The sequence below is a fragment of the Zeugodacus cucurbitae genome, chromosome 4 (genome assembly GCF_028554725.1).
Source record: "Zeugodacus cucurbitae isolate PBARC_wt_2022May chromosome 4, idZeuCucr1.2, whole genome shotgun sequence".
NCBI classification, from domain to species: Eukaryota; Metazoa; Arthropoda; class Insecta; order Diptera; family Tephritidae; genus Zeugodacus; species Zeugodacus cucurbitae.
In genome coordinates, this window is record NC_071669.1 from 46,900,176 (window position 1) to 46,926,298 (window position 26,123).

The 26,123-nt window shown below is 36.2% G+C and overlaps 1 protein-coding gene across 1 annotated transcript; it reads left to right on the top strand.

Annotated features, from left to right (window-relative positions):
- Positions 1–15,799: 15,799 nt before the first annotated feature.
- LOC105221170 (uncharacterized) lies at positions 15,800–23,811 on the top strand. Its single transcript, XM_054229513.1, has one exon. It carries the CDS (start codon positions 16,536–16,538, stop codon positions 17,304–17,306), a length of 771 nt encoding a protein of 256 aa, XP_054085488.1. The 5' UTR covers positions 15,800–16,535; the 3' UTR covers positions 17,307–23,811.
- The last annotated feature ends 2,312 nt before the right edge of the window (positions 23,812–26,123 follow it).

Consider the following 26,123-nt stretch of genomic DNA (forward strand, 5'->3'; position numbering starts at 1 on the left):
GCTAAGTTCGAGTGTAATCGAACATTTTATACTCTCGCAATTTAGTTATTTAATTTTATTAATATAGCATACAATTTGACTCACATATTCGGCATATATATGTTAATAAGTCCATTGAAAATATAAAAACCCTAATATTATGTATGTATATGGGAGCTAGGGAACGTTATGACCCGATTTCACTCATTTTTGGCACGGAGTATAATTATTAGAAAAAATAAATATTCCCTCTGAATATTTTCAAAATATCTGAGAGACTTACCTATATTTTCGGTAAAAAATTTCTTCGAAGCATTGAGGTCCTCATATTTGTTATATGTGGGGCTTTGAAAACTTATTGTCCGATTTCGGCGATTTTTAGAAGTCCGATGCCACACTATAAATGTAGTATTTCAGCAAAGTTCTGTTCCGATATCTTCACAAGTGCTTACTTTATATATCGTAAAGTAAAATATTCAGATCGACTTCAAAGTTCTGGTAAATAGGAAGTAGGCGTGATTGTGAACCGATTTGGACTATTTTTATAACATATCATTGGGATGCCAGGATAATGTTTGCATTAATATTGGTCGAGTAGTTTCTGAGGTATGGTTTTGAGCCAAAAGTGGGTGGGGCCACGCCCATTTCAAATTTTGTATACCAATTTGAGTGCAGCTCTTCTGTACTATCTTAACCAGAAAATTCTAGTGCATTTCTTTAGTTAATTAAAGCATTTTTAGTAGTTTTAAACATAACCTTTGTATGGGAGGTGGGCGTGGCTATAATCCAATTTCTTCCATTTCTGAAATATATAAGAAAGTGGCTAAAAAAATACGACTGTAGAGAGTTTGGTTGATATAGCTTTAGTAGTTTGCGAGATATATACAAAAAACCTCCATTTCTGAAATATATAAGGAAGTGGCTAAAAAATACGACTGTAGAGAGTTTGGTTGATATAGCTTTAGTAGTTTGCGAGATATACAAAAAACCTATCTATATTGGGGCGGGGCCCCCCCCCATTTCACCAAAAACTTACATTCATATCTAACTCTTTTATTACTGGGTGACGCAAACAACCGTTATGTGAACAAAACTATTATACTCTGTGCAACATGTTGCGAGAATATAAAAAGGTGTGAAGGCTGAATCTGGTATAACCAAGGCTCATGAAATTTATACGAGGGCTGCTATATATATTTCTGGCCTACGCAACACTAAGTGTTGCCAGGTGCAATCTGACATTTCCATTGGAAAGTTTGACCTTTATTGGCATAACATCACTCAAAACGTTTTGTCACTTAATCGTGAATTGTTTTATTTACAGGGAATTAAAAAATGCATCTCGACCAAAAACTGGAATTAACTCGTGAACATTTTCGTGCGATCATTTTTCACAACTTTCGACGTGGATTATCGCGACAAGAGTGCATCGATGAACTAAAATCTTTGTATGGCTATGAAGCACCATCCTATAGCTCTGAGAAAAACTGGTACAACGAATTCAATCGTGACCGACGCTCGCTCAAAGACGAATTCCGTGAAGGTCGTCCAAAAACAGCCGTTGTGCCAGAAAATTTCGATGCCATACGTGAACTGATAATGCAAGACCGTCATGTAACATACCTTCATGCATTTCTCCCACCAGCACACATTCGATATTGCATGAACACCTGGCCGTAAAAAAGGTTTGTTCTCGTTGGATCCCGTACAATTTGACAATCGCTCAAAAAAAGTGCTTCGAAAATTGGTTTGAGCGCATGCAAAAGTGTATAAATCTTGATGGAGAATATTTTGAAAAACAATAAAACCATTTTCGTTGATAAATATTCCTATTTAGAAATATCCAGAAATATATATAGCAGCCCCCGTATATAAATATTTTATTAAAGGGAGACAGACTCAACAACAATTTTATTAGTTCACCATTCGTGCAATGCGTGTCACTGTGTTGATTGACAACAAAAAAATTCTAGACATTTGTTATTCTAAAATGCCATTCACCCACAAATTTAAACGACATGACCCCAAAAAGCGAATAAACACCGAAAAAACAAAAAACACAAACAAATAGCAAAAAAAAAAAAACGAAATAAATAAAAGTGAAATGGAAGCTAAATAAATACGAATTCAATTTAATGCTCTGGCATTTTGTTGCATTAAAAGTTGGCATGCAAATGCGAACAAATTGATTGCAATCGCTTGCCTGCCAGCAGTTAGCCGGTAGCCTATATAGCCAATATAGCCAAGCCGTATGCACCGGTGAACATATGAGAGAGTGGGGTGGTGGCAGGACATTGGCTACAGGTGCATAGAACACACAAGCGAAGCACCATTTACTTTATTGCCATTTTAATGTGAATATAAAAGCCAGAATTAGAAGCGACACCGAAATCGAGACTGCGAATGCAAAAGCTTGGCAGTAAAATAAAATAAATGGCTTACACACCCACGCACACACACACTCAAGTGTGAATAAAATAAATGTGCTGAAATAGAAGAAATTATAGTTGACGGTCAACATGAATGATTTGCATACAAAAGCAAACAGTTTCCTGGCGAGCGGTGTAGCTGAGGGGTGCTATAGAATTGTTGGCTAACTGCAAATGAACTGACTTGAACCTTAAAGCTGCTGCACTTAGTGACTTAATACAATGGATTCACTCTGACATGACGTTTGTTTGTATGTGTGCATTGGCATTAAGTGCAGTTAGAACAGCTACTCGTATGGGTCTGCGGGCGCTTGCGATTGTTGAGTGCGCTTCGGTGGTGGTTTCGCGCCTACTTGGCATGTTGTTGGCGTGCGCCGACAGACAATAAATTTAATTCGATAAAATGCCGACGATGAGCAAGACACGCTCACAAAGGCCTAATGCCATAGATTTGTGCCACCACAAACAGACAGCAAGTGCGCATGTGTGTGTGTGTGTGGGTGCGCGCAAATGTGGCACAAGGACAACGCTGTGAGGGTGTATGACATCTAAATATGTATGCTTGTATGTGTGCAATAAAATGTTTTTGTTTGCAAAATGTTTACACGAATTCACTTTTTATTTTGCTTTTTCTATGGAGTTTGTAGCCGGCCGGTTTGCATGCATTGAGGTCTTGACAAATGTCAGTTTAGCAGTGTTTTGTTCGACATAGATTCTAAACGAACAGAAATTCTGATACAAAAAAATCTTAATTATTTATATATTTGTACTTAAGCATTATCACGTTCTTTAATCATAATTCTGTGATTTTTAACTTTTTACCAAAGAATAGATTAACCATATCAATCATATTGATCAAAAATGGCAAAATTGGTGTAATAGACATTCTCTTCTCAATTTAATTTTTTCTATTCATTAAGCTAGAGCTGTTCACTTCTGAAATAGCGATCATTTAAACTACATATATGTATAAATAGAAAAACCCTTTGAAAGACGGTGGTTATAAGAAAATATATCTTCGAAATATGTCCTTTCAAGTTCCACTTTCTAAAAAATGTCTCCCCAAATAGTTAGAAAACCGTTTTTTGGTAAAAGAGATTATTTTGAAGGAGTTCTTCTAACAATGCATTCTGACTGAGGTTAAGTGATTGCTCACAGAACAGCCTCTTCAGTCGATCTGTTTTCCAGCATTTAATCAGTTTACAATTATGATATCTGAATAAAAATTGTAGTCTTAACTAAATCAATGAGAGCTTTAATGAGAAAGAACAAGAATATTCGTATTTTTCAGCAATTTTTTCTCCAAATACCCTTTTAATATGATAGGCTGAACACATCGGCTACTTTTAGATTATCTAGGCCTAATGGATTCGACAGCAGAGCGGCAATACTGGCCTGGGATTCGATGACAGTACGCTCTAAGAAAGTTATGGAGCAGTATATTTGCAATCCGACTTCTGTGGGCACCCCATCACCTCGGAATCGCTGGAAAATGCAGAGCAGATCAGCTTGCAAGAGAGGGTATCCTAGCAACATTGACGTCGGAGTGGGAGTGGGTGGGTAATCTGTGGTCTAGTTGCTCTAGAGCGCTGGACATACTGACTTCGAGTGAGCTCGCCAATCGCTGGACAACAATCAGCACCTGTGCAGTTGTGAGGTTTTTCTGGCCCGCGGTGGACCGAAAACGGTCCTTCCCGCTGAGCTGTCTTTAAAGGAAGGCTCATCTCGCTGCAATGATTGGCGTGCTTACTAGTCATAGTCCAATAGGTGCATGTGAGCTTAGGGATCACCAAAGGCCAACATTCGCCAGACTAAGGTTATAGAATTAAAGAATAGATATTAGCCGACTTAAGGGCTTTGTAATAGAGTCCAAGCGCTTGGATTATAAGGGCCTTGGAGAACAGTGGGATTATTTGGACACCTCAAAGTACAGTCGAAGCTGTCTAATCGAGACTCTCTGCAGTTGCGGACCAAACCTAACCTAACCTAGGGATCAATGCAATGTTTTATAAGGTGCTGCTTTTTCAACTCAGTTTCATTTCAATTTCATAGTAATGAAACTGAAATTTAAACACAAAAATGTTATCGAAAAAATGTGGAAACAAAACAAAAGAAGAACAAATAATAACAAGTAAGGAAAGGCTAAGTTCGGGTGCAACCGAACATTTTATACTCTCGCAATTTATTGAAGAAATTTTATTAAGATAACACCCAAATTTACCTATAAATTCGGCGCACAGTTTAATAGAATAACGAAAATCGTCCTATATAGTGTATGAGGGCTGAGGAAATTCCTGAACCGATTTCATTCATTTTCACCAGCAAGGTACACTATATCCAAGACTATACACTCACTTAATTTCGCTAAGATATCTCACATATTAATCAATACATATATGCAAATTAAAGCCCAACCTATAATTAGGTATATGGGAGCTTGGAGATGTTATTATCCGATTTTAATAATTTTTGGAACCGAGACACACTATTAGAATAAATAATTTCCTCTGAATTACATTAAATTATCAGAGAGATTTATTCATATTTTCGGTTAAAATTTACCCTTAGGCGCGGAGTTCAACTTGTTCGAAAACAGGGGCCTTGAAAAGTTATAGTCCGTTTTCGACAATTTTTTCACAAGTGAAGCCAGAGATGATATGTACTATTTGTGTAAAGTTTTATTCCGCTATCTTCATTGGTTCCTTATGTATACATTATAAAGTGAAGGAATCAGATGGAATTCAAAATTGAGTTATATGGGAAAAGATTACATTCAAATGTGCCCCTCCCTAATGCGATCCTATGTTCCACATTTTATTTTCATAACTTTATTTATGGCTTAGTTATGACACTTTATGTGTTTTGGGTTTTCGCCATTTTCTGGGCGTGGCAATGGTCCGATTTTGCCTATTTTCGAAAGAAACCTCCTCAGGGTGCCAAGGAATACGTGTTCCAAGTTTCGTTAAGATATCTCAATTTTTACTCAAGTTATCCGTTGCACGGACAGACGGACGGACAGACAGACATTCGGATTTTGACTCGTCCCGTCACCCTGATCATTTTGATATATATAACCCTATATCTAACTCGTTTAGTTTTATGACTTACAAACAACCGTTAGGTGAACAAAACTAAAATACTCTCTTAGCAACTTTTGTTGCGAGAGTGTCAAAAAATATAAATATTAAATTAAAGATGATAATATAGTAATCTTTTCATTTTGAAGAATTATTTTGGTTATATCGAGATTAAAGGATTTCTGGAGTAATTTGTTAAGCCTTTAAAATAATTTCTTTTCTTAAATACATAATTGTACTGTTCTCCGAAATGCCCTTCAATTAAGTAGACTCTCAAAACACGACTATATAAATGTCTTTTAAAAAATCTCTATATATGTTTTAAAAAAACTTAAGGATCTAAGTCCTCCCTTTTTTTCAAACGCAAAATTATATCAAATCTCATTTTTTTTATAAAAACTGTATTCCAAAATCGATTTATTTTCTTAATGCAATTAGATTTTGAGAGTCTTGATTTTTCTATACACTTTTGCGCTTTCCGCGGTTTAAACCGTTAGCCTTCGTTTAATGCACAAAGACACTCATTATTTCCCACAGCGTCTTAGCGTTTAAGGAACAAACGTTACTTTCTACGCTCGGCAACATTTCGGTCTTTCAAAGCCATATTAGCGATTTAGGTCAAGTCTAGTAGCGCTATGCAGTTGCATATAGATTTGCAGCTATGAAGATACCCAGTAGGTGATAATAATAGGACTAAACAAGTCATTCAAACGACAGTGCGGCTCTATTTTTGCTCTTGTTCATCTTTTATTGAATACTTTATTTTTTCTTACTAGTTCGAAATGATATAAAAGGTATACCTACTAAGAGAATAGACACTTCTGAAAACTTCGTGACTTCTTCTCGTACCTTCAGTTGGAAACCAGAACACATCCCTATAGGGCATTCACAGTTACAATGTGTGTATGTGTGCTTGTTTGTAGGACATGTAACATAAATAAACGTGTACTTTGCGCTTCCACGCTGACACTTCAATGTCTTCAAAGCTGTAATACACACATACACATCACACACATACATTTATCCCCGCAGTTGATGTTGCATTCGCTTGATTTAGTTTCGCTTAGCTAGCTATTGTTTGTTGAAATTTCGAAAAATTTTGTTTTACAGCGAATTTTTATTTGAGTTCCTCCTCGAACACGTCTTCCGCCACAGTGCCGGTTAAGTATACGCCACGGTGGGTGGTTGCTTGCCACTTGTTTGTTTTTATTTGGAGGTTTACACTTGTTGTAGTTGTTGTTATATATATCGTTCGTTTATTGACCCTCACTTGCAATGCTCAAGGTTCTTGCGGCGGTTTTCACTTTCCTTTCAGTTTCCATTTCTTCGCATTCAAATTTCCTTCCTTCTATTCTGCTTCTAAGTTGCTTGCCGTATTTTTGCGTTAAAATTCGTTCTAACACTCATTGATGGTTTTAATAGTGCTGCATTATGTGTGTTGGAACGTTAAATCGGCGTTAAAAATGTATGCAGTCCCAACTGGGAGGGAGGTTATTAGTCTAATTGGTGACCGGTTTGTTCATCTGTCGGAGGTTATGTTTTCTCATGTGTCTGTTCTTGTGTCAATTTATATGTTAGAATGCCTGTTATGTTGTCCGATCTAACGTTATTAATTCAAATGTGAATGTTAAATTAGGCATTCAATTACTCAAATCAATGAATGGACACCTTAACGCAATGAGTACAATTAATTTGTGTAAAATAGTCGTCGAGAGATATCGATTCGGTTAAAGAGCTGATTTAGATCGATTTACCATGCACCGTTTCGTGCGATAATCTGCTTCCATCTAGACGGCAACTTCATAATACCCCCCTCGTAGAAGTCTCCCTCCTTATTTGCGAAGATTATTTCGGACAGACCTCCCATCCGAGCTCCCGTAGCTTCTAACGAGTCATCAACGAAGTGTGTGGTCTGACGTTGTCCTGGTGGAACACTACACCCATCCTGTTGGCCAATTCTGGAAGCTTCTGGTCGATCGCCTGCTTCAAGCGGTCCAGTTGTTCGCAGTAGATGGTAGAATTAAGCGTCTGGCCATATGGGAGCAGCTCATAGTGGATGATTCCCTTCCAAACCGAACAAACACACAGAACTTTCCTGGCCATCAATCCCAGCTTGGCCACTGTTTGGGACGATTCACCGGCCTTCGACTACGACCGTTTTCGCTTGATATTGTCGTATGTGATCCATTTTCCATCGCCAGTCATCATCCGCTTCAAAAATGGGTCGAGTTCGTTCCGTTTCAGCAGCATATCGCAGGCGTTTATTCGGTCCAGAAGGTATTTTTTCCGTCAATTCATGCGGCACCCAAACGTTAAGCTTTTTTGTGTATCCAACTTTCTGCAGATGGTTTAAAATGGTTTGGTGACTAACCAAACTAACTCAAACTAATCTCCTGGGCGATGTGACGAGATGCCACATGCCAGTCTCACTCGATATTTTCCATGATTTGATCGGTATTCGTCGTCACAGGTATTCCGCAGGCCGTCTTATCCATGGTGTCGTTTTCACCCAATCTGAATCGTCGAAACCATTCCTACCGCCGTTCGAAGTGATAGTGCACTTTCTAGCCTTTAACGATGGAAAACTTTAAATTAGCGCGAATTTCGGCGTTAGTGAACTCCATGTTTACACGTCTATAACAGTTGAACGCAATATCCAAATTAATCATGCATCGTGTCGTTTTGTAGGTTATGTCAAGACCTTTCAAAGATGTATAGTATTGCCAGATACGAGCGCTATGTATAGCCGCGAAATTCAAAACACAAAAAGACGGAAGGGAGATATTTGTCAACCTAATTTTAAATTCAAAGCATTGTTTCACTCATTCAGAGATCTCGTCTCAACTTCGCTATCTTTAAAATATTCCATTATATGTCTGAAAAAAGACGCTAGTAACACTGAGAAGATTTCAAGAGAACTGTTACAGAGAAACCTGGTTCTTATATAATTTGATATTTAAAATAGTGCTTAGACGAAAGAAAATCATCACAACATTAATCAGATAAAGAACAAGAATAATGTCCGCTTTTTATAGAGAACTACAGTGAAATTCTCAATTACATCGAATATGATACTGTATACTTTATTATCTAATTCCACATGCAAATATTTTAAGAAATAAATAGGGATTAGAACTTTGCGAAATTTTTATTAAATGCTCTAAGTACGAATGAGGTACGGTATCACTTCGTAATTTATTTCTAAAGTCGAAAATTTTTATTTAAATGTACTTTGTTTAGAAATTATAAGTGGTTGATGGCTTCAACAAATAGTATTTAATGAATATTATCATTTTAGCTAGATTTGGGAAAGCCATAATGAGTGAGGAGTGCTTGCGTTGTCAACAATGTGTCCACGGTCAGATATCCGTTGTTTCCTTTGCATGAAGAATGTTAAGATATTCCAGATCATTCTCCCACCTTGATATGTTCCAAAAATTGTATCGCGAAATTTTTTTCTAAAATACGAAAAAAAGAATATGGTGAAAAAATTATTAAGTGCTGAAGGAGTGAAGATAAATATAATATTAAATTTTTGAAAGTTCTATAATTGTCAAGAAACATAAATGATCAGCTTACCGTCTTCCACCAACAACTTCTATACATTGAGCAAAGAACTTCTAGTATAACCTCAAAACCCCAACAAGCGCTTAAATGGAATAAAAAGCAACAAAAACAACAATAACAGCCAACATTTGCATTGATGCGCCCCTAATTTGCACATTCAACCAATGCAACAACCACAAAATGCAATTTCATTGTGCCAATTATGCTGGTCGCTGTTCATTGCTTCTTCTACTTCTTCCACTTTGATTACTCATACGCTACGACAAAGCCAACCAAAAGCCGGGCAGTGCGTTCAATGTGCTCAACTGCCTTCTCGGGCGTATAAATAAGTGCATGCACAAATGAATTGGGGGCAAGCAAGGCCCAAAGTGCACTTTTACACACACAAACACACAGCCGCACAAGCACGACACGCATTCATTCTCTTCCAAGCCATTGCAATCAGAGTCAGAATCGGCACTTGGACAGACAGGCAAGCAATAAGACAGCGAGACAGACAGATAGACAGACAATCAGTCATTCAAACAATGCTCGGCCGCAAGGCACAATTACAGTGGCAAGCGAGTATTTATGAAGCCAGAAGCACACACATACATATATATATATATGTATATGTATGTAAAGTATATATTTGAGTCTCCTTAAAGGGACATCAACTCGGTGACACGCACCAATGCAGCAACAAATGCCACTTTACTAACTGTTACCAACAACAACAAAACTGACAATAGTAACAACAATGACAGCCAGCACTCAGTGCAACTGTACTTTACTTCAGTGCTTTTAGAGTGAGTGAGTGTGTCTCGGTGTGTGAGCGAACGTATTTGTATTTGTCGAGTGTTTTGCCATCGCCATTCGGCACAATGACCGTAAAGTGTGTCACATAATTCTGAAAGATTTATGTCATTTCCCTGCACTTCGCATGTCTTTAGCCTTTTGCTTGCCTTTGGCAATTCGGACATATGCACCGTTAGTCCAGCTGCATGTGGGCTTGCAGCGCTGCATTAGATAACTGTCGTTTACAGGTAAATTTGCTCAACCAAAGGCTTCGCAGCACTTTCTTTGTTCGTAGCGCTCATTTGGATAGACAGTTTGGCGTCCAGTTGTGAGTTTCCTACCAGTTCTTAAGCGATTTCATGTGATTTGTTGTTGTTGTTTTTAATGTTTTTGGTAAGGAAATGCACTGCACAGTTTTGGGTGCATTTGTGCTCTGTTAACTCCGTTCGCTGCATTTCTGCACACATTTGTGCGCTTCCTTTCGTTCTATGCCATGCTAAGTGTAAGCATTTATCTGGTGAATTTGCATTATGTAACTACACTATTGTTGGTTTTGTTTTTAAGTACTTATATTTTCTCGAATGCATGTTTATTTTAAAAATCACTTTGAATAATGCAGCATCATTTAGATACATTACTGTGTGATGCTGTATCACAATGGGTAGTAAAAGGAACATAAAGGATTAAGGAAACACTTTCCATTTGGAGTATTTTAGGGAGCATTACTTTTAATGATTGTAGTATATTCTGCAGGCAACAGTGGAGAATATTTTAAGAGTTATGTAGAACAATTCCGTTATTTCGCATTAACTATAATAATTTGATATTTTTTATTTTCTGGGAGTTCCAGATAGTCATGGCTTTTCAAAAAGCCGCTGATGGCCCATGAAATAAAACTGTTGTATAAAGTCTTTCATATAAAGCGTTCAACGAGACCGAAATAATTTTAGCACTTACTCGCGCAATCCCTATACTTGTAAAAATGCGAAGAGGCCTCAACGACAAATGTCTTCATTGTTGTCTGCGATGTATGAAGTGGGAAAATGTATCAAGTTATTTTCCACGGATATCTCTTCTTCGTAACTGGCGTAGGCACCGCTTACACGGTTATAGCCGAGCTTACAACAGCGCGCCATTCGTTCTTCCTTCTCGTTGTTTGGCGCCAACTGGAAATAGCAAGGGGAGCCAGGTTCTTCTACACCTGGACTTTCCAACGGAGTGGAGGTCCTCCTCGATTCCACCAGCGGGTACTGCATCTGGAGCATATTCAAAGCTGAAGCGCTTTCGTCCATTCGGACAACATGAGCTAGCCAGCCAACGTAGCTGATGTTTTTAACTGAACTTCTATGTCGTCGTATAAATCGTACTGCTCATCGTTCCATCGTCTGCGGTATTCGCCGTTACCAATGTTTAAAGGACCATAAATCTTCCGCAAAACCTTTCTCTCGAAAACACCTAGTGCCGTGTCATCGGATGTTGACATCAGCCACGCTCTGCACCATAAACCAGGACGGAAATGATGATGGACTTGTAGAGTTTAGTTTTTGTTCATTGAGAGACCACTTTACTTTTTAATTACCTACTTAGTCCAAAGTAGCACCTGTTGCAAAGAGTGATTCTGCGTTGCATTTCTAGGCTGGCATTGTTATTGGTGTTAGTGATGGTTCCAAGATATACGAAATTATCTACGACTTCGAAGTTTTGACTGTCAACAGTGACGTGGGAGCCAAGACACGAGTGCGCTGACTGTTTGTTTGATGACAGGAGATATTTAATCTTGTCCTCATTCACCATCAGACCCATATGCTTCGCTTCCTTATCCAGCCTGGAAGGGGGGAACAACGGCACCGGTATTGTTTCCAATGTTATCGCTATCATCGGCTACGCCAGCAGCTGTGCACTCTTATAGAAGATTGTACCTACTATATTTAGTTCTGCTTTTATTATTTTCTCCAGCATCATGTTAAAGGAGTCACACGATTGTGAGTCACCCTGTCTGATACCGCGTTTGGTATTGAACGGCTAGGAGAGGTCCGTCCCGATCCTGACGAAAGTTTTGGTGTTGCTTAACGTCAGTTTACAGATTAGCCGTATTAGTTAGACATGTGCTGTCGAAAGCAGCTTTAAAATCGACAAAAAGGTGGTGAGTGTCGATTCTTCTCACTCGGGTCTTTTCCAAGATTTGGCGCATGGTAAATATCTGGTCAGTTGTAGATTATCCAGGTCTAAAGCCCAACTGATAAGGTCCAATCAGTTTGTTGTCGGTGGGTTTTAGTCTTTCACACAATACGCCCGATAGAACCTTATATGGGATATTGAGGAGGCTTATCCCACGGTAATTAGCGCATATTGTGTCGTCAAAGCGCCAAAATACGAAGGTGTGAAAATTTTGTACAGCATTTTTATTTCGATAGCTGAATCAACATGCTTTTTTGCCTTAAAAATGGCATTCGAAGAAATCTCATAAAGTTGCTAACTTAATCTCTACTATTTCAATGATTAAACTTTGCCACGTGAAGGTTCGGTAAATAAATTCATAAAAATTCATTAAATAAAAGTACAATTTCGTGACTAAATAAAAAGGCCTAATGAGTCATCTAAAAATTTGGAAATTCCTATTATAAATTTTGATGAAGGGTAATACCACTGGGGAAACATTATGACACAATGCAACCATTATAAAAATAATTTTATTTGCCAAAAAAAAATTCGGCGATGAACGAGTTTGAAAAAAGGAAGTAGCGTGTAGTTTAGTGGATAAAAGGATTGCATTTGCTGAGTGTAGAGTAAAAGAATTTATTATATGTTTGTGTTGAATATGTAATCGGTAGTTTGACATAGATATATCCTATTCGCCTCTGATACACTGAAAGTTGAAAAAATTCCCATATAACTATGTGTATATGTACATTGTTTATTTTTGAATGATATTTTATATTATTTTACATACTATTTACATTTTGTGTAGAGCTAAAAGGAACACGACATCATATGAATTCAACTGCATAATGTTGCTTATACATTTCCTTACTGCACTTCTCTTTCTATGGACATTTGTGTGAGAAAAGCAAATATTGTATAAAAAGTGCATGAATCAGCTAAATATGTATGGACGAGTATTCCCTTTTCGCACAGTCATACGTGGAAAAACACACACGGACACACACACACCAACATAGATGCATCCTTTCACTGCAGTCACGCACACCTTTCACTATGCAAAAGTTTGGGTGCACGCGCCCTTATTACAACCAAAGTCAGCTTTCCCTCAGCGTCAGTCGCAAGCGAGTGTAGAAGCCACGAGGGCTATCGCTGACCCTCTCCCAACGTCCTTCGACAACGCGCTTCCCGCCAAAGTGCCGCGCCTTTGTTGCAGCTGCAACAAAAACCAAAACAATTCACCGCTAAACCCCGCATACTTCGTCTCCACACACAGCCGAATCTAATGTGATTTCGTGTTGCCATTAATGAGTCTGCACTGTGCAGCGCTGTAACGCATTCGCCACTCGACACGCTTTCAACGCAGGCAACGCGAAGTTAATGGATGGCAGTAAGCACGCGAGAGAGTGAAAATTATGAAAAAAACTAGCGAAAGTGAGCGAGTTTGAGAGCAAGAGAGAGCGACGGAGAGAGCAAGTCATTCGTTTTTAAAGTAACGTATACGCTCACGTGCTCCTTTTTGCAACGAAGTGTTCATTGTGAGCAAAACGTAGCTGCAAGTGGGCGCTTGGCGTTGGAAATGAGTACGTAAACATTGTTACGCGAGCGTAAGGATAACGAAACTAGCAAATGTGAGCAATTGAGCGCGAGAAAGTGAGATTTCGATTGAATATGAGATGAGTCAGAGAGCTTGAATTAAATATGCTATCGCAAGATATACCCACGTTGTCACAGCTGTTACATCTTCTGCAGTTCGCAGGCTTTTAATTTTGTATACCTTTGCTGTTATTCAATTATATTTATCTATATGAATTTATTATAATTTTTTTTTCTTATGAGGGATCTGGAAATCTGATGGTTTTGTTTAAGATCCTCTCAGATTTTGTTGTACTATCTCAAGCAATATATAATATTGAGCATCTATCAAACATCCACAGGAGTCTTCGGATATAAGACTTCAACTTCCTTCGACTAGCTAACAATATATCCGAATTGTGGATTAACTGAGACTATCGGATTTGTAAAAAAAATGGTTAGATCAGCCATCTATTGACACGACTTCAAAAATCTACATCCATGCTTTGTCAAAACCTTCGAATCTGAAGTCTATTCGAGAACCTCGGTCAGGCCACAGGCGATATTATTACCGTTGCTATTTGGTCTAACTTAACATATAAGGGTTTGACTTTACCCATGTAACACAGAATCTATACTAATATTATAAAGCTGAAGAGTTTGTTTGTTTGTTTGAACGCGCTAATCTCCGAAACTACTGCTTCGAATTGAATAATTTTTTTTTGTGTTGGATAGTCCATTTATCGAGGAAGGCTATAGGCTATATAGCATCACGACCAATAGTAGCGAAGAAACAGTGGTAAATGTGTAAAAAACGGGATTTTGGCAACAATTCGATCTCAAAATGGCATTACGTTGGCTCTCGCATCTACTGGAATTGCAGCAACGCTACTTGAAGTTGGAAGAATGGTACATACGACACTGTAGCTTCAGTTAAACATGCAAATCTATGAAACATATATGAGATGAGCGCAATTTTCTAGAAGCACTTGACAGAACAATGAAAGATCTGTGGAATAATAATCATCGCTTTGGTGGCGTAATGATACTGTTATTGACAAACACATTCTGTTATTTCGAAATCAACAGCGGCGAAGGAATTGAACGCATGTCTCAAGCCATCGTACTTGTGGCGGCACGCGAAAACCATATGATTGACCATGAATATGCGTGTGTTCCTGCAACAGGATAGCACCGCAGAAGATCTGCAAAGAACTGGGCAAATTCCGGTTAATACTTCTAATGGTTTGATATCAATCCGAACATTAGCCAAATTTATCGTAACTACGATTGGTTGAGTGCACCCAGATTTTTAACTGTCAAAAATACCGATGTCGATGACTTAATCTATATGACTTAAAGTCAACTTCCGGGATATTTGTGTTCATACACATCGATCGATCATGTTGAAAATGAAGACGAAGCTGTGAATTATCCAGTGAAATTTCTAAATTCTTTGCCATTATAATACTTTGTCATTTATTATGCTTCACTATCTTCAAGCAGCTATCGAAAAATGTAATGGTTGACAATCTTTAAAAAGTATGAGAGTAAATTTTTTAGTATATATGGATCATATGTAGTAATCTGTCAAATCTGACATACTTCATTCCAGAATCAGCAAAAAGTCTAAGTATACTATTGTAGAATCCCTTATACTTTCGAAGCATATTTCTATATTAATTTGAGTTTTATTCTTACTAAAAGTTATATAGTACGTCTGGTTTATAAACCTTCGAAATATATTATCTATGAATTGCAGGAGGGATGTATTGTGTGACCTCAATAATGAAAGTCTTTAATGATAATTATTTCTAGATTTATGAGCCATTTAACGAACTTAGATTTGACCCAAACAGGGTTTCAGCTCCTAAGATTTTGAACAGATCAAAGCTTAGTAGATGCTATAGATAAACCTCTTCGAAATCTGTATTAGTTCTCATGAGCGACAATCATATATCATATGTACATTCTATAACACATTTGATTATACTTTTGTACATATTACATTGTTATTGTGTTGTATTTGACAGTTATTCTCTCTGTTCTCTTATTATTATTGACAAAGGCAACTAAAACTGTTGTTGCAACAGCGGTTGCCTCACAGGAATATCCGCAATGCCAAACGAACACACTACAAATATACACGCGAGTAGTAGTTCTGTGCATGGATTGTCCGTTCACTCACGAAGGAGTTTCGTGTGTCGCATGCACATTTTCCCAAGCCAACAGCTTGTGGCAACTTTCAGTTTGTGGCAACCAACGAACGAGAGCAGTTCGCAGCAGCGGGTAGAACAAACGGCATTATAACGGTTCAACAACAACGCACTGGGGCAAACAGCACTTGCTGCAAGCAAGCAAGCAGAAGTGCAGGCCGAGAGCGCAAATTGGGAGCATCAAGGCAACGGAGCTGAAGTAAAACGCTGATAATAATTAAATGTAATAAAGTTAAAGAAAGTGTGCAATAAAATCAAATAGTTTCGTGAAAGTAGTGTAAACAACGAGCATGTTGAGCATGCAGTGCAAATTCGAGCAATAAGCAGAAGCGAATTTGGTGCAAAATAAAAACAGAACAAATTTGACTACAGATACAGACAAAATTTTTGGATTACGACCGAAAAAGTCGCGAAAATCTACCAAACAACATGTGTGAAAAGTATTAAAATAGTTGTGGGAAATATTTAAGTAAGTCACTAAGTGAGCGCTGGGGATTGCGTGCAACGCTTCTGTGAAATTGTTTTCATATCCTTAACGGATGTTTGTGTCTTTGCTGGTTTTCTTGGGAAATTGCCTTCGCTAGTAAATATTTGTGAGACAACGTAAACACAACAAATAGCAGAATCATTGTCAACGCAACCATTGTGGCGGCAGCGGCAGCACAGCCAGCAACACCATAAGCAGCAGGAAAGGCGCCTACAATCCCAACGCAGGCAACAACGACGGCAGCGACGATAACAACCGACGCTTGAAAATGTCAACACTTCCGTTCTTGTTGAGCGTCGCCGATGAGCTCGATAACCTCAACTCACAGTCCTACATGGACGACTTCGGGCTGGGCTTCCATCCGCATCGTCAGTACTATCGCACGCCCACCATACAGCTGTCCTTGCCCGCCAGCACCGACTGGATGGAGAACGAACGTTCGCAACGCTATCGTTCACACAAATTCGTCTTCGACACAAAAAACAATCTAACCGCCACAGCGGAGGGTGATGAGACGGACGCCACCGATGAGGCTGGCAATGGTGGTGGTGGCGCACTCGATGCTGGTGCCGGTGGTATGGGCGGCACAGAGAATGCGTACACAGATCGCTATGGCAGCGGTGCGAGCACGTCAGCGGCCAGTCGCCAGAAGTATACGTCGTTGCTGAATTCCACTGATGAGGATGGCAACAAAAGCGGCGGCGGCATTGGTAAGGGCATGGGTAAGCGTGGTGATGAAGCTGACACCATCGACAATACGGTGCAAATGTATAACTTGTCGAAGAAATGTTGCAAGAATTATTATCGACGCGGTGACGAACCGACGTCAGCCGCTTTGGCGGCCAAAGGAAAATCCGCAGAGGGCAGCTATCGTTTGCATGCCAAGTGCATGGAGGGCGCCAACTCGTCGTCGGACGAGAGTTTGCAGAAGCCCACATCATCTATTGAGTTTTTGACGTGCTTCCTGGTGAAAAAGTCGCGTACACCCAAAGGTGCGGGCATCAGCGGCGGCAGCGGTAGTGGCAAGAAATCGTCGTAGGACACGGTTTCAAAAAGACGCAGCCATTGTTTCTGAATGTGTTGTTGGGGGGTGGAGGATGTGGAGCCGGACGCCGATGTGCGACGCAGTTGCGGGGGTTGGTTGGGTTGTTGGCGCAGTCATTGCTGCGGTGAGCTCGAAAGTCAGTGAAGTAATGGCAGCTGAGGCCAGGCGAAGGCGAGGCGATCGACGATTGACGATTGGCGTTAGACGACGACTGACGTTTTACGCAGTCAGACGGTTTGTAATGCACCACAGCAACAATGCACGGTACCGACAACAAAATGCTACGTTTTCACACTTTGTTTGGCAATGAGTTTGCGAAGCTGTCAAGGGCGAAGCAGCAAGGACTTCGAGTTGCAGGCGTGCTTAGTGGGATTATTACAACAAAATGTTAATGTTGTTGTGGTTGATGAAGGAAATGCGTCGTTATAAAGTGCAATAGGAAGATTTTCATATACTTGTTATGAAAGCAAAGTGTAACATGCAGTCGCATCTAATTTATAAAGCTTGCAAGATAAACATACATATAAGCCTCTTCTGGACATGCAAATGTATCACATATAGCATGTTAAAAAGCAAATTAGTTGTAAGTGAAATAATTAATAAAAGAAAATTTATGTTAAAATAAATGAATTAAACATAAAAAACAACAATAACAATAAAGTTAGTGCGTGTTAAGTGAGTGGTGAAGTATAATATTCAATTGGTGCCTAAATGTTAGTTTCGTAGCGTAAAAAAAACCCAAATTGGCCACAATGCAAATGAACAGTTAGTCAATGGCTGAGCAGTTTTTTGTAAACCTCGTTAGCTTTAGGTGAACATATTTGTAAGAGTCCTTTGCAGTAGTAATTATTAAGAAGCGTTGCATGTTTTGCGTTATATCTATCAAGTCAAGGATTGCTGACTCATCATAGGCCAAGTTAAGGATTTTTTATGCGAATGATAACTTTTTTTTTGAGCAAACGTAATTACAATAAATTAAATTTTTTCTAATAAATACTAAAATTTGAACGTTTAACGTATACAATTAAGACCACTTATAAATTGCATTTGATTTATAATTATATGAGCTTTCAATACTTTATAAATTGTTTTCATTTTTTATGTGGGTTTATCGAGGTCCGATATAATATTCAGGGAATACCTTGACTTCAATATTACGTATATAAATATGCTCTACTCCAAAACACTTTAATAATTCATTCTTAAGCATGGAACATGCTAATTTTCCTGCGACAAAGTCGAAATCCAATAGATCCGTTTATGTTTTTAAACATGTTAGAAAATTTAGTTTAAGTATTATATATATATAAAAAGTCGTATCAGTTTATCTACAGACATTTCAAGGAAAATATTGTATTTACTATACCAGATTTTGTTTGATTTAGGGTCGAGAAATAAGATAATAGAATAAATTAGTTAAAATAGGGATTCTGTAAACCCAAACTGTCAAGACATTCGTGGACCTTTAAACTCACTACTAAATACATCACGGTTCAAAGCGGAATGGGAATTGGAAAATTTAATTTTTAATTTTTAGAGAGTCCAATTGTCAAAATGTGAATTAATTTTTTTTGATATACATGCCCCTGAAGTAGGACTGTGGCAGCCGCTTAGGTTCGAGGGGTTTTTATGAGCTTGGCGATTTTCGTTTGTTAAAAGCTCACACTTCGTTCCTTACTCTTGAATTCTTGGCCAAAAACAATAAAAGATTCCAAAGTCTCCATATTCGCCAGACATGATAAGGTGTGATTTTTTCCACTTTCCAAAAAATAAAGAGAACCTTGAAGGCCGTCGTCTTCCAAGCATACAGAAATCGCTGAAACAGCCACAGATATCCAAAAAAATCGAGTTGGAGAAGTGTTTCGACAATTGGAAGAAGTGCTGACTTAAGTGCATTATATGGGGACTATTTTAAAGATGACAACATTAATGCAGACGAATGATGAAATATTAAAAAAAAGATATAATTCCCGGTATTATTTGAACATATATACTATAGATGTTTCTAAAAATAAAATGTAGTCGCTCAATAGATCAGCAGTGGAGCATATCGTTGACACTATGACTCTTGTTATTACCTTTAATGTTGACTTTCGAAATAATTTGGTTATATCTATCGTAAATACGTTCTCGCAATGTTAAGTCACAGAGTTTTCAGGCCATGTGCTACATTAAATATTCTAATATTTTCAATATTTCCATTGGAAAAGACGCCTTTCTTAAAATAATGTACGAAGAATTGAGAGCTCACTCCCTATCACTTTGGGTGTAAGTGAATTTGATTTAATAACGCTTTAATAGAAAAATTCCTTTTTAATTTTCATACTTTTCAAGCAGTGCATAGAAGGCGTAGTTTTTTCTTATACCTACTTATATAGTATAAGTGTCTAATGTCAATCAACTATATTTAAAGTTTTATCGTGGGTTTTTATGTTTGTTCAATATTTGTATAAGAAGGAACCTTTAAAGCATATTTATTTCCACAAGTTGAACAGTCTTCTTGGTTCTCCTTCAAATATTGTTTTTAATAGCAATATACATATGAAACATTTCCATATATTCCCATGTAATATGTTTGGCCAACTGAAAGGGAAGGTAACATTATTTATATTCTAGCTGATATCATACCTACAAAGTATTTTGGGGATGTGTTGTGCTACGGATAGTTCATTTTCTTCTGTATCCTATGCAGTATTATTAAATATTTCAAAGGCAACCGCCAGCATTGTTAAGGATCCTCTGATTTAAGATCTAAGTTGTTCAGAAGAAGGTTTCAAGTTATGATAAATTCACGATTTTTTCTCGATATTCATACCGAAAAGTCATTTATGGCAAAGGATTCCAGTTCTATTGCTGTACTAACTGGATCTTATACAGTTCCTCCACTTATTCCTATTTAATTTATTTTAACGTTAAGGAGCACAAATGAAATTTTCTCGCTAAATTTTTTATTATATTCGCTGCTGAATAATTAAAAACATTTCCAATAAATACATATATTCTAAAATTAACTGGAGAATTGTTGAAATTGTTAAATTGTGCTTATTCGGAAGGTAATTAAAAACGCCTCAAATAAAGAGATTACAAAGTGCAAGATAAATAATAAACCAAAAGATAAGCATATTTGATATGCGACATTTTTTAAAATAAATCAAACAACTAAAATAAAAACAAAAAAAAATAAAATAATTACAATAAAAAATAATAATTTTTGTACCTTCTTTTATACCAAGAACCAGACACATGTGTTTTTATACTAACAAATAGTAGAATTTAGTGATAAACAATTGCATAGATTTAATTTAAGTCAAGTTTAAGTGCACTCAATGAGAGAAATCTTAGTACTATAAGGAAATATAATAATATAAGGCATATATAATCAAAATGTTGCAGTAGTTGAAATGCCTAGAAATTAGGGTCAATGTAATGCGAGCATTAACATTTAGATAAATTTGCAAGGAAGACAACTTTGTAAGTACACTTGTGTGCAAAAAAAAAAAAAAATATAAATACAAAAGGATTTAAACAATGAAGATCTTAATGGAACATTGCATTGCTTTGAAGGTTGAGGTGTATGTGTGTGGACAGGCAGTTGAAGGAAAGGCAACGGGCTTAACCTTGTTCCCCTTAAGGGACTTTAGTAGATATATATATGTGCATATGTACATATATTGGAATATATATGGATATGTGTATAGGGTCTAATGGGTAATGAGTAATACTGCAACGAGTGTTGTAGCGGTAATTTTATGACTCAATGAAAGCTATGTCAGTACTTTACAGTTGTTCAAAAGCAACAACAAATACAAATGTTAAGCAAATCGCTGTCGCGAAGTGGTCTAGCGCTCGAAAAGTCTATACGTCAGAGAGTCAAGCGTTTGACATTTGTTCGATTTAATGCCAGTAAAATTGCGATTTGACGAAATCAATTTCAAGCACTCAAGCGAAAATATTGTCGTTGTTGTTGTTTTTATTAGTGAATGCAGTGAAGCGCTGCAACTCAGCAAGCGAATCAAACGAAATGCAATCGAGCACTCGGCGGTGACATGGAATCGGTGTCACTATTTTGTAAACAAACGCATACATACATACACACATACACATATACAATGTTATACATATATCTATTTATAGACGCATGTATTGGCATGTATAGTAATTTATGAACTGAAGCAATGCATAAATAATAAATAAATGCTCTAAATAAAGTGAATTAAGTAAATAGAGTAAATCAAAGTGAAATTGCAAACCAATAATGAACAAAAGCAAAAGCAAAGAAAATGCTGATGAATAATATTTATATAGCAAATAGCAAAGCAAAACGATATATACACACACATAGACATGCATTTCAGACAGACAGACACACATATACACTTGCATGGTAGGCTTTCATGCTAACAAGTCAGTGGTAAACCAAAACAAAAGCGCTTAAAGCCGGCTTATCACGGCAACAAATACACACATATTTATAGCAAAAGAGACAAAGAATAATAAAAGAAGAAAAACCAAAAACAAAAACAAAAGTAAACAAGTAAATAAAAGCAATACAGACAATGTTGGGGAAAATGCTTTGGAGCCTATTGAAATATTTAAGCAAATAAAGTGGATTAATGGTAAAGCAAAATGAAGTAAAGCAAAAGCGCAAAACCCGAAATAAAACAAAAGAAAGACATAGACTAAACAAAAACAAAATAAAAAAGAAAAATAAATAGTAAATAAAACATAGACAAAATAATGTTTTTGAAAGATTTTCCATGAAGCTTTGCCTTTTTGTTAAAATGGCATTAAAGCAATTAGCAAAATAAAGAGATAAATATTATTGAAAAATTGCAAAGAAATGCAAAAAGTTAAAGATTAATGGTGAAACACGTATATAAAAATATATGGACATATGTATCTAATACATATAATTTTAGGTGCAATAACCTATTAATTTTTGGGCACAGTGACAACTGAAATTGTGGTTGTTTGTGTTGTAATAAGTTTCATATGAAAAGTTAATGTTAACAGAATTTTTGAAAAAAATTTAACCATACATTTATAAGAAGATAAAATAGAATGATTTAGTAGAATATATCTAATATATACAAATATATCAATGCTTCTACTTTTGAAGGTCACAAACAATTTTTCATGGTAAACATACAAACTAATCATAAAATATTTATATTAGTTTATTTAAATTTTTTCACATATTTTTTTGTTATAATGAGCAAATATTAAAACGTTCTACAGATGATTATCGGACGCATGCGGTTATAAACAATAGGACGACGAAATAAGATCTTACGAAAGCTTTGTGAATAATAAAATTCCATATTTCATTTGAAATACGTGATCTGTTAGAAAAATCCTCATAAGTGTTTTGTTAATCGTTGTGGGCCTCGGTATTAGTTCGAGTTTTGGCGAGCAATTATTCTTTAATTTATGTTAGTAGTTATTAGCAAACAATTTTGAGCGAAAAAATTGTTTTCTTTCGACCATCTTGTCTGTCTGTTAACATGTTATCCGGAGTTACACCTATGTGTATAATAAATACAAATAGGTTCAAGTGATTAATAATTTATTTATTAATTAATTTTTAATTTGAATTTTAGAGTCCTCAATGTGGTAGAGCAAATCATATTCCCTTAAACATAAGACGAAAGTTTCAAAAATGGACAGTTAGATTAGATTAAGAGTTGAGGAACACACTGCGACTTAGAATCTATTGTGCTCTCCTAAAATACCATCCAACCAGTGGCGTTAAGAAAACTTAAAATGTTACAGGGCTGATGGACGCGATTATGTCTCTTTGTGAATATAGAGCCCCATCACTTGACTCCTTTACCTCGCAATCGCCGGGCAGTCAAGGAGTAGATGCTCATCTCTGCTACTAGATCACAGAACCTGCACTGATCCGACTCTCAGTTTGTTTCTTGGGAGCGCTATTAGTTGCTTTAATCTTTTCCGGTTGTACCTCCTAGAAACAGTTTGTAGTGGCGAAGTCCATGCAAGTGCAGCCTGCAGCGGTTTCTAGTTGCGCATTCATCTTCATATGACGACCAACAGTAATGAAGGGCAAAAAAAATCAACAGTTAAAGCTTTCGCTAGTAATCTACCCCTTTTTTTTCTTTTTTCTATAACACTAGCATGTCTTGCTCTATTCAATAACCACATCGACGAAAGAGATATTTATTATACAACAAAAAAGTTATACCGCATAGTTGAGAGCTGCTTTCAGTATAATGATTCACAAGGTGTTTTAGATTAACATAAACTAAATGAAAATCGATTAACGATTTTTGAACATTTACGATTCAAATCTAATAGTAATTATGTTTGACATTGAATGAGAAACCAATGAGAAACATAGTTTTTTATTATTTAATCAACATTTAAGTATATAGTTTGGTTATTAGGGCAAGATAAAATGTATTTACTGAAGATGACAAAAGATTTTAATCTTTGAAACATTGAAAATTAGTAAAGAAATTCAAAGGTGAGCTCTTGATCATAGTGAATATACCACATTCACATATGCCAACATTAACCCTTTCATGCACAATGCTGCCTATAGACAACATGTACTTACCGGCTTCTAATTCTCGTTATTTAAATATTTTTGACCACCGGTTTTTTCAATTATGTAGACTTTTTCTAGGATTCCTTTTTCTGATATGGCAAAAATCGTTTTGCGAAAAAAGTTATTCAAAAGTGGTTATAGAAAAGGTGTTCAAAAACATATAAATAATTATTTTATTTTAAAACAAAGTAAACTATATAAATAAATAAATATAAGAGAAATATTTAAAAAATTCATGAGAAAAGTGTTTAGTTTATTTGTAATAATTTAATTTGTGTCTATAAGCAACATCCTGTAACTAATGAACCCGGATACATAGGACTTTGAAATTTTTATCACCTTATATTTGAGTTAAGACTAATATTATATTTAATTCGGGCATGAGAGGATTAAGGACCGTTTTAAAAAATGTAACTGTTATATTGTTTGGCAGATATTGATGAAATTGGATAAAAATTATGCAATTTTCGAATTGTAATCAAGTAGGAAATGTTGGCAATGTTCTCTTCAGCGGGCACTGTTAAAGCTTAAACTCTACAATAAGTATAGTAATTTAGCGTGGTAACCATTATAAATTTCGTTTAATTTTTGAATTTTGAATTACACAGTGTTCTCATAAATATGAGAATCCCTGCCTTCAGTATTTATCTATATTGACACACAGGAAACTCACAGAAATCAATTTGCTACATCTTTTGTAAATTAATATTTAGTTAAAAACAACCAAGAAGTAGTTCATTAATCTTGGATCAACCACTCATATCATGTTTCAAAATACGTATCATATACATCATATATCATATATTATCATACAGAGAGAGACCATCCATACATACAAACATTAAAAAAAAAACATTTTGTGAAATAAACAAAAAAGAAATATATAACGAATAGTTTTCTTGAAAAATTGTTAACAAATCTTAGTAAATAATGTATCAAACATTATTAATAATAAATATTTAGTGAAATTTAATTACAACCTAGAGTAAATTTTTTAGTGCGTAATTTAGTAAATATTTACATATAATAAATATTAAGAACAGTAACAAGTGTCTATAAAGTAAAACTTCATTTTAGTATTCTAAAGTACATTCTAAATGTTTAATCACATTTATAGAGTATGTGTATGTGTTTGTGTAACGATTTTACTCTTTACAAAGAAAAAAAAAACCAAAAACTAAATAAATTGCTGCGTTTGAAACTTACGATAGTAGATGATTTTCCAAATAGTTTATTAAACTTAACATACATATATACACGCTCAGGCATACTAACTTGAGTATATAGTGTTAATATATATTGTAATGATTTGTATGTTGGCTTGTTGCATAAATTGTATTGGTTGGTATGTGTAAAGCAAGTAAAGTACTTAACGGTATTAGAAGCTTAGAAGTGTTTGACATGCAAGTAAGTATTACATAATTATTATAAAATAAGCAGCTAATTGCTTGAAAAATTAGCATTAAAAAAATAAAACTTAAGTCTTTACTCAAACATAACCTAACAAAATATGTTCTAGTATTTAGCACGAAAGTTAGATATTTATTGTAACAATGTCGGCAATTCTATTTGAGAGTAAAAATATGCATATCAATTAGACACATACTTACGAAACTTCCAAGCGGAAGCTGAAGCGAAGCGCTAAGTTCATTTTTAAATAGAGAGTTAAACTCATATTTAAGCTCATGCCATATACATACCGACATATATACATATATTATATTATAATCCCCACTTTACTCATGTGCACACAAACATACATATTTAAAGCTAGTGTTAAGCTACTAGAAATAACGGTGCACACATCTACTTATGTATATCATATACTATATGTTATCAATGTATGTGTTAAGTGACTACAAAGTCGAAAAAAAATATTAAAATAAAAATCAAAAAAATAACAGCAAAAATATGAAAAAGCCAGAGAATTTGTGATTATTGCGCTGAAAATACACTGAAGAGAAAAAAACGCTGGCAATTGTGCTGACGACAGGCATTTACTAGCTGAATTTCCTTGTCATTTCCGGCCAAAAATTCAAGTGCACCTAAGACTGCAGTTGACGGACGCACGAACAGACTGGCATACACCAACGCGCCACTTGGCGCACACTCACGCTGCAGAAGCTGCCGCTGGCCACAAACACTCACACACACACACACACACACACAAACGCTTACTTGCATATAAATGTCACTTCTTGTTGCAGTTGCAATGTTTACATTTATCATTGGTTTGACTGCAG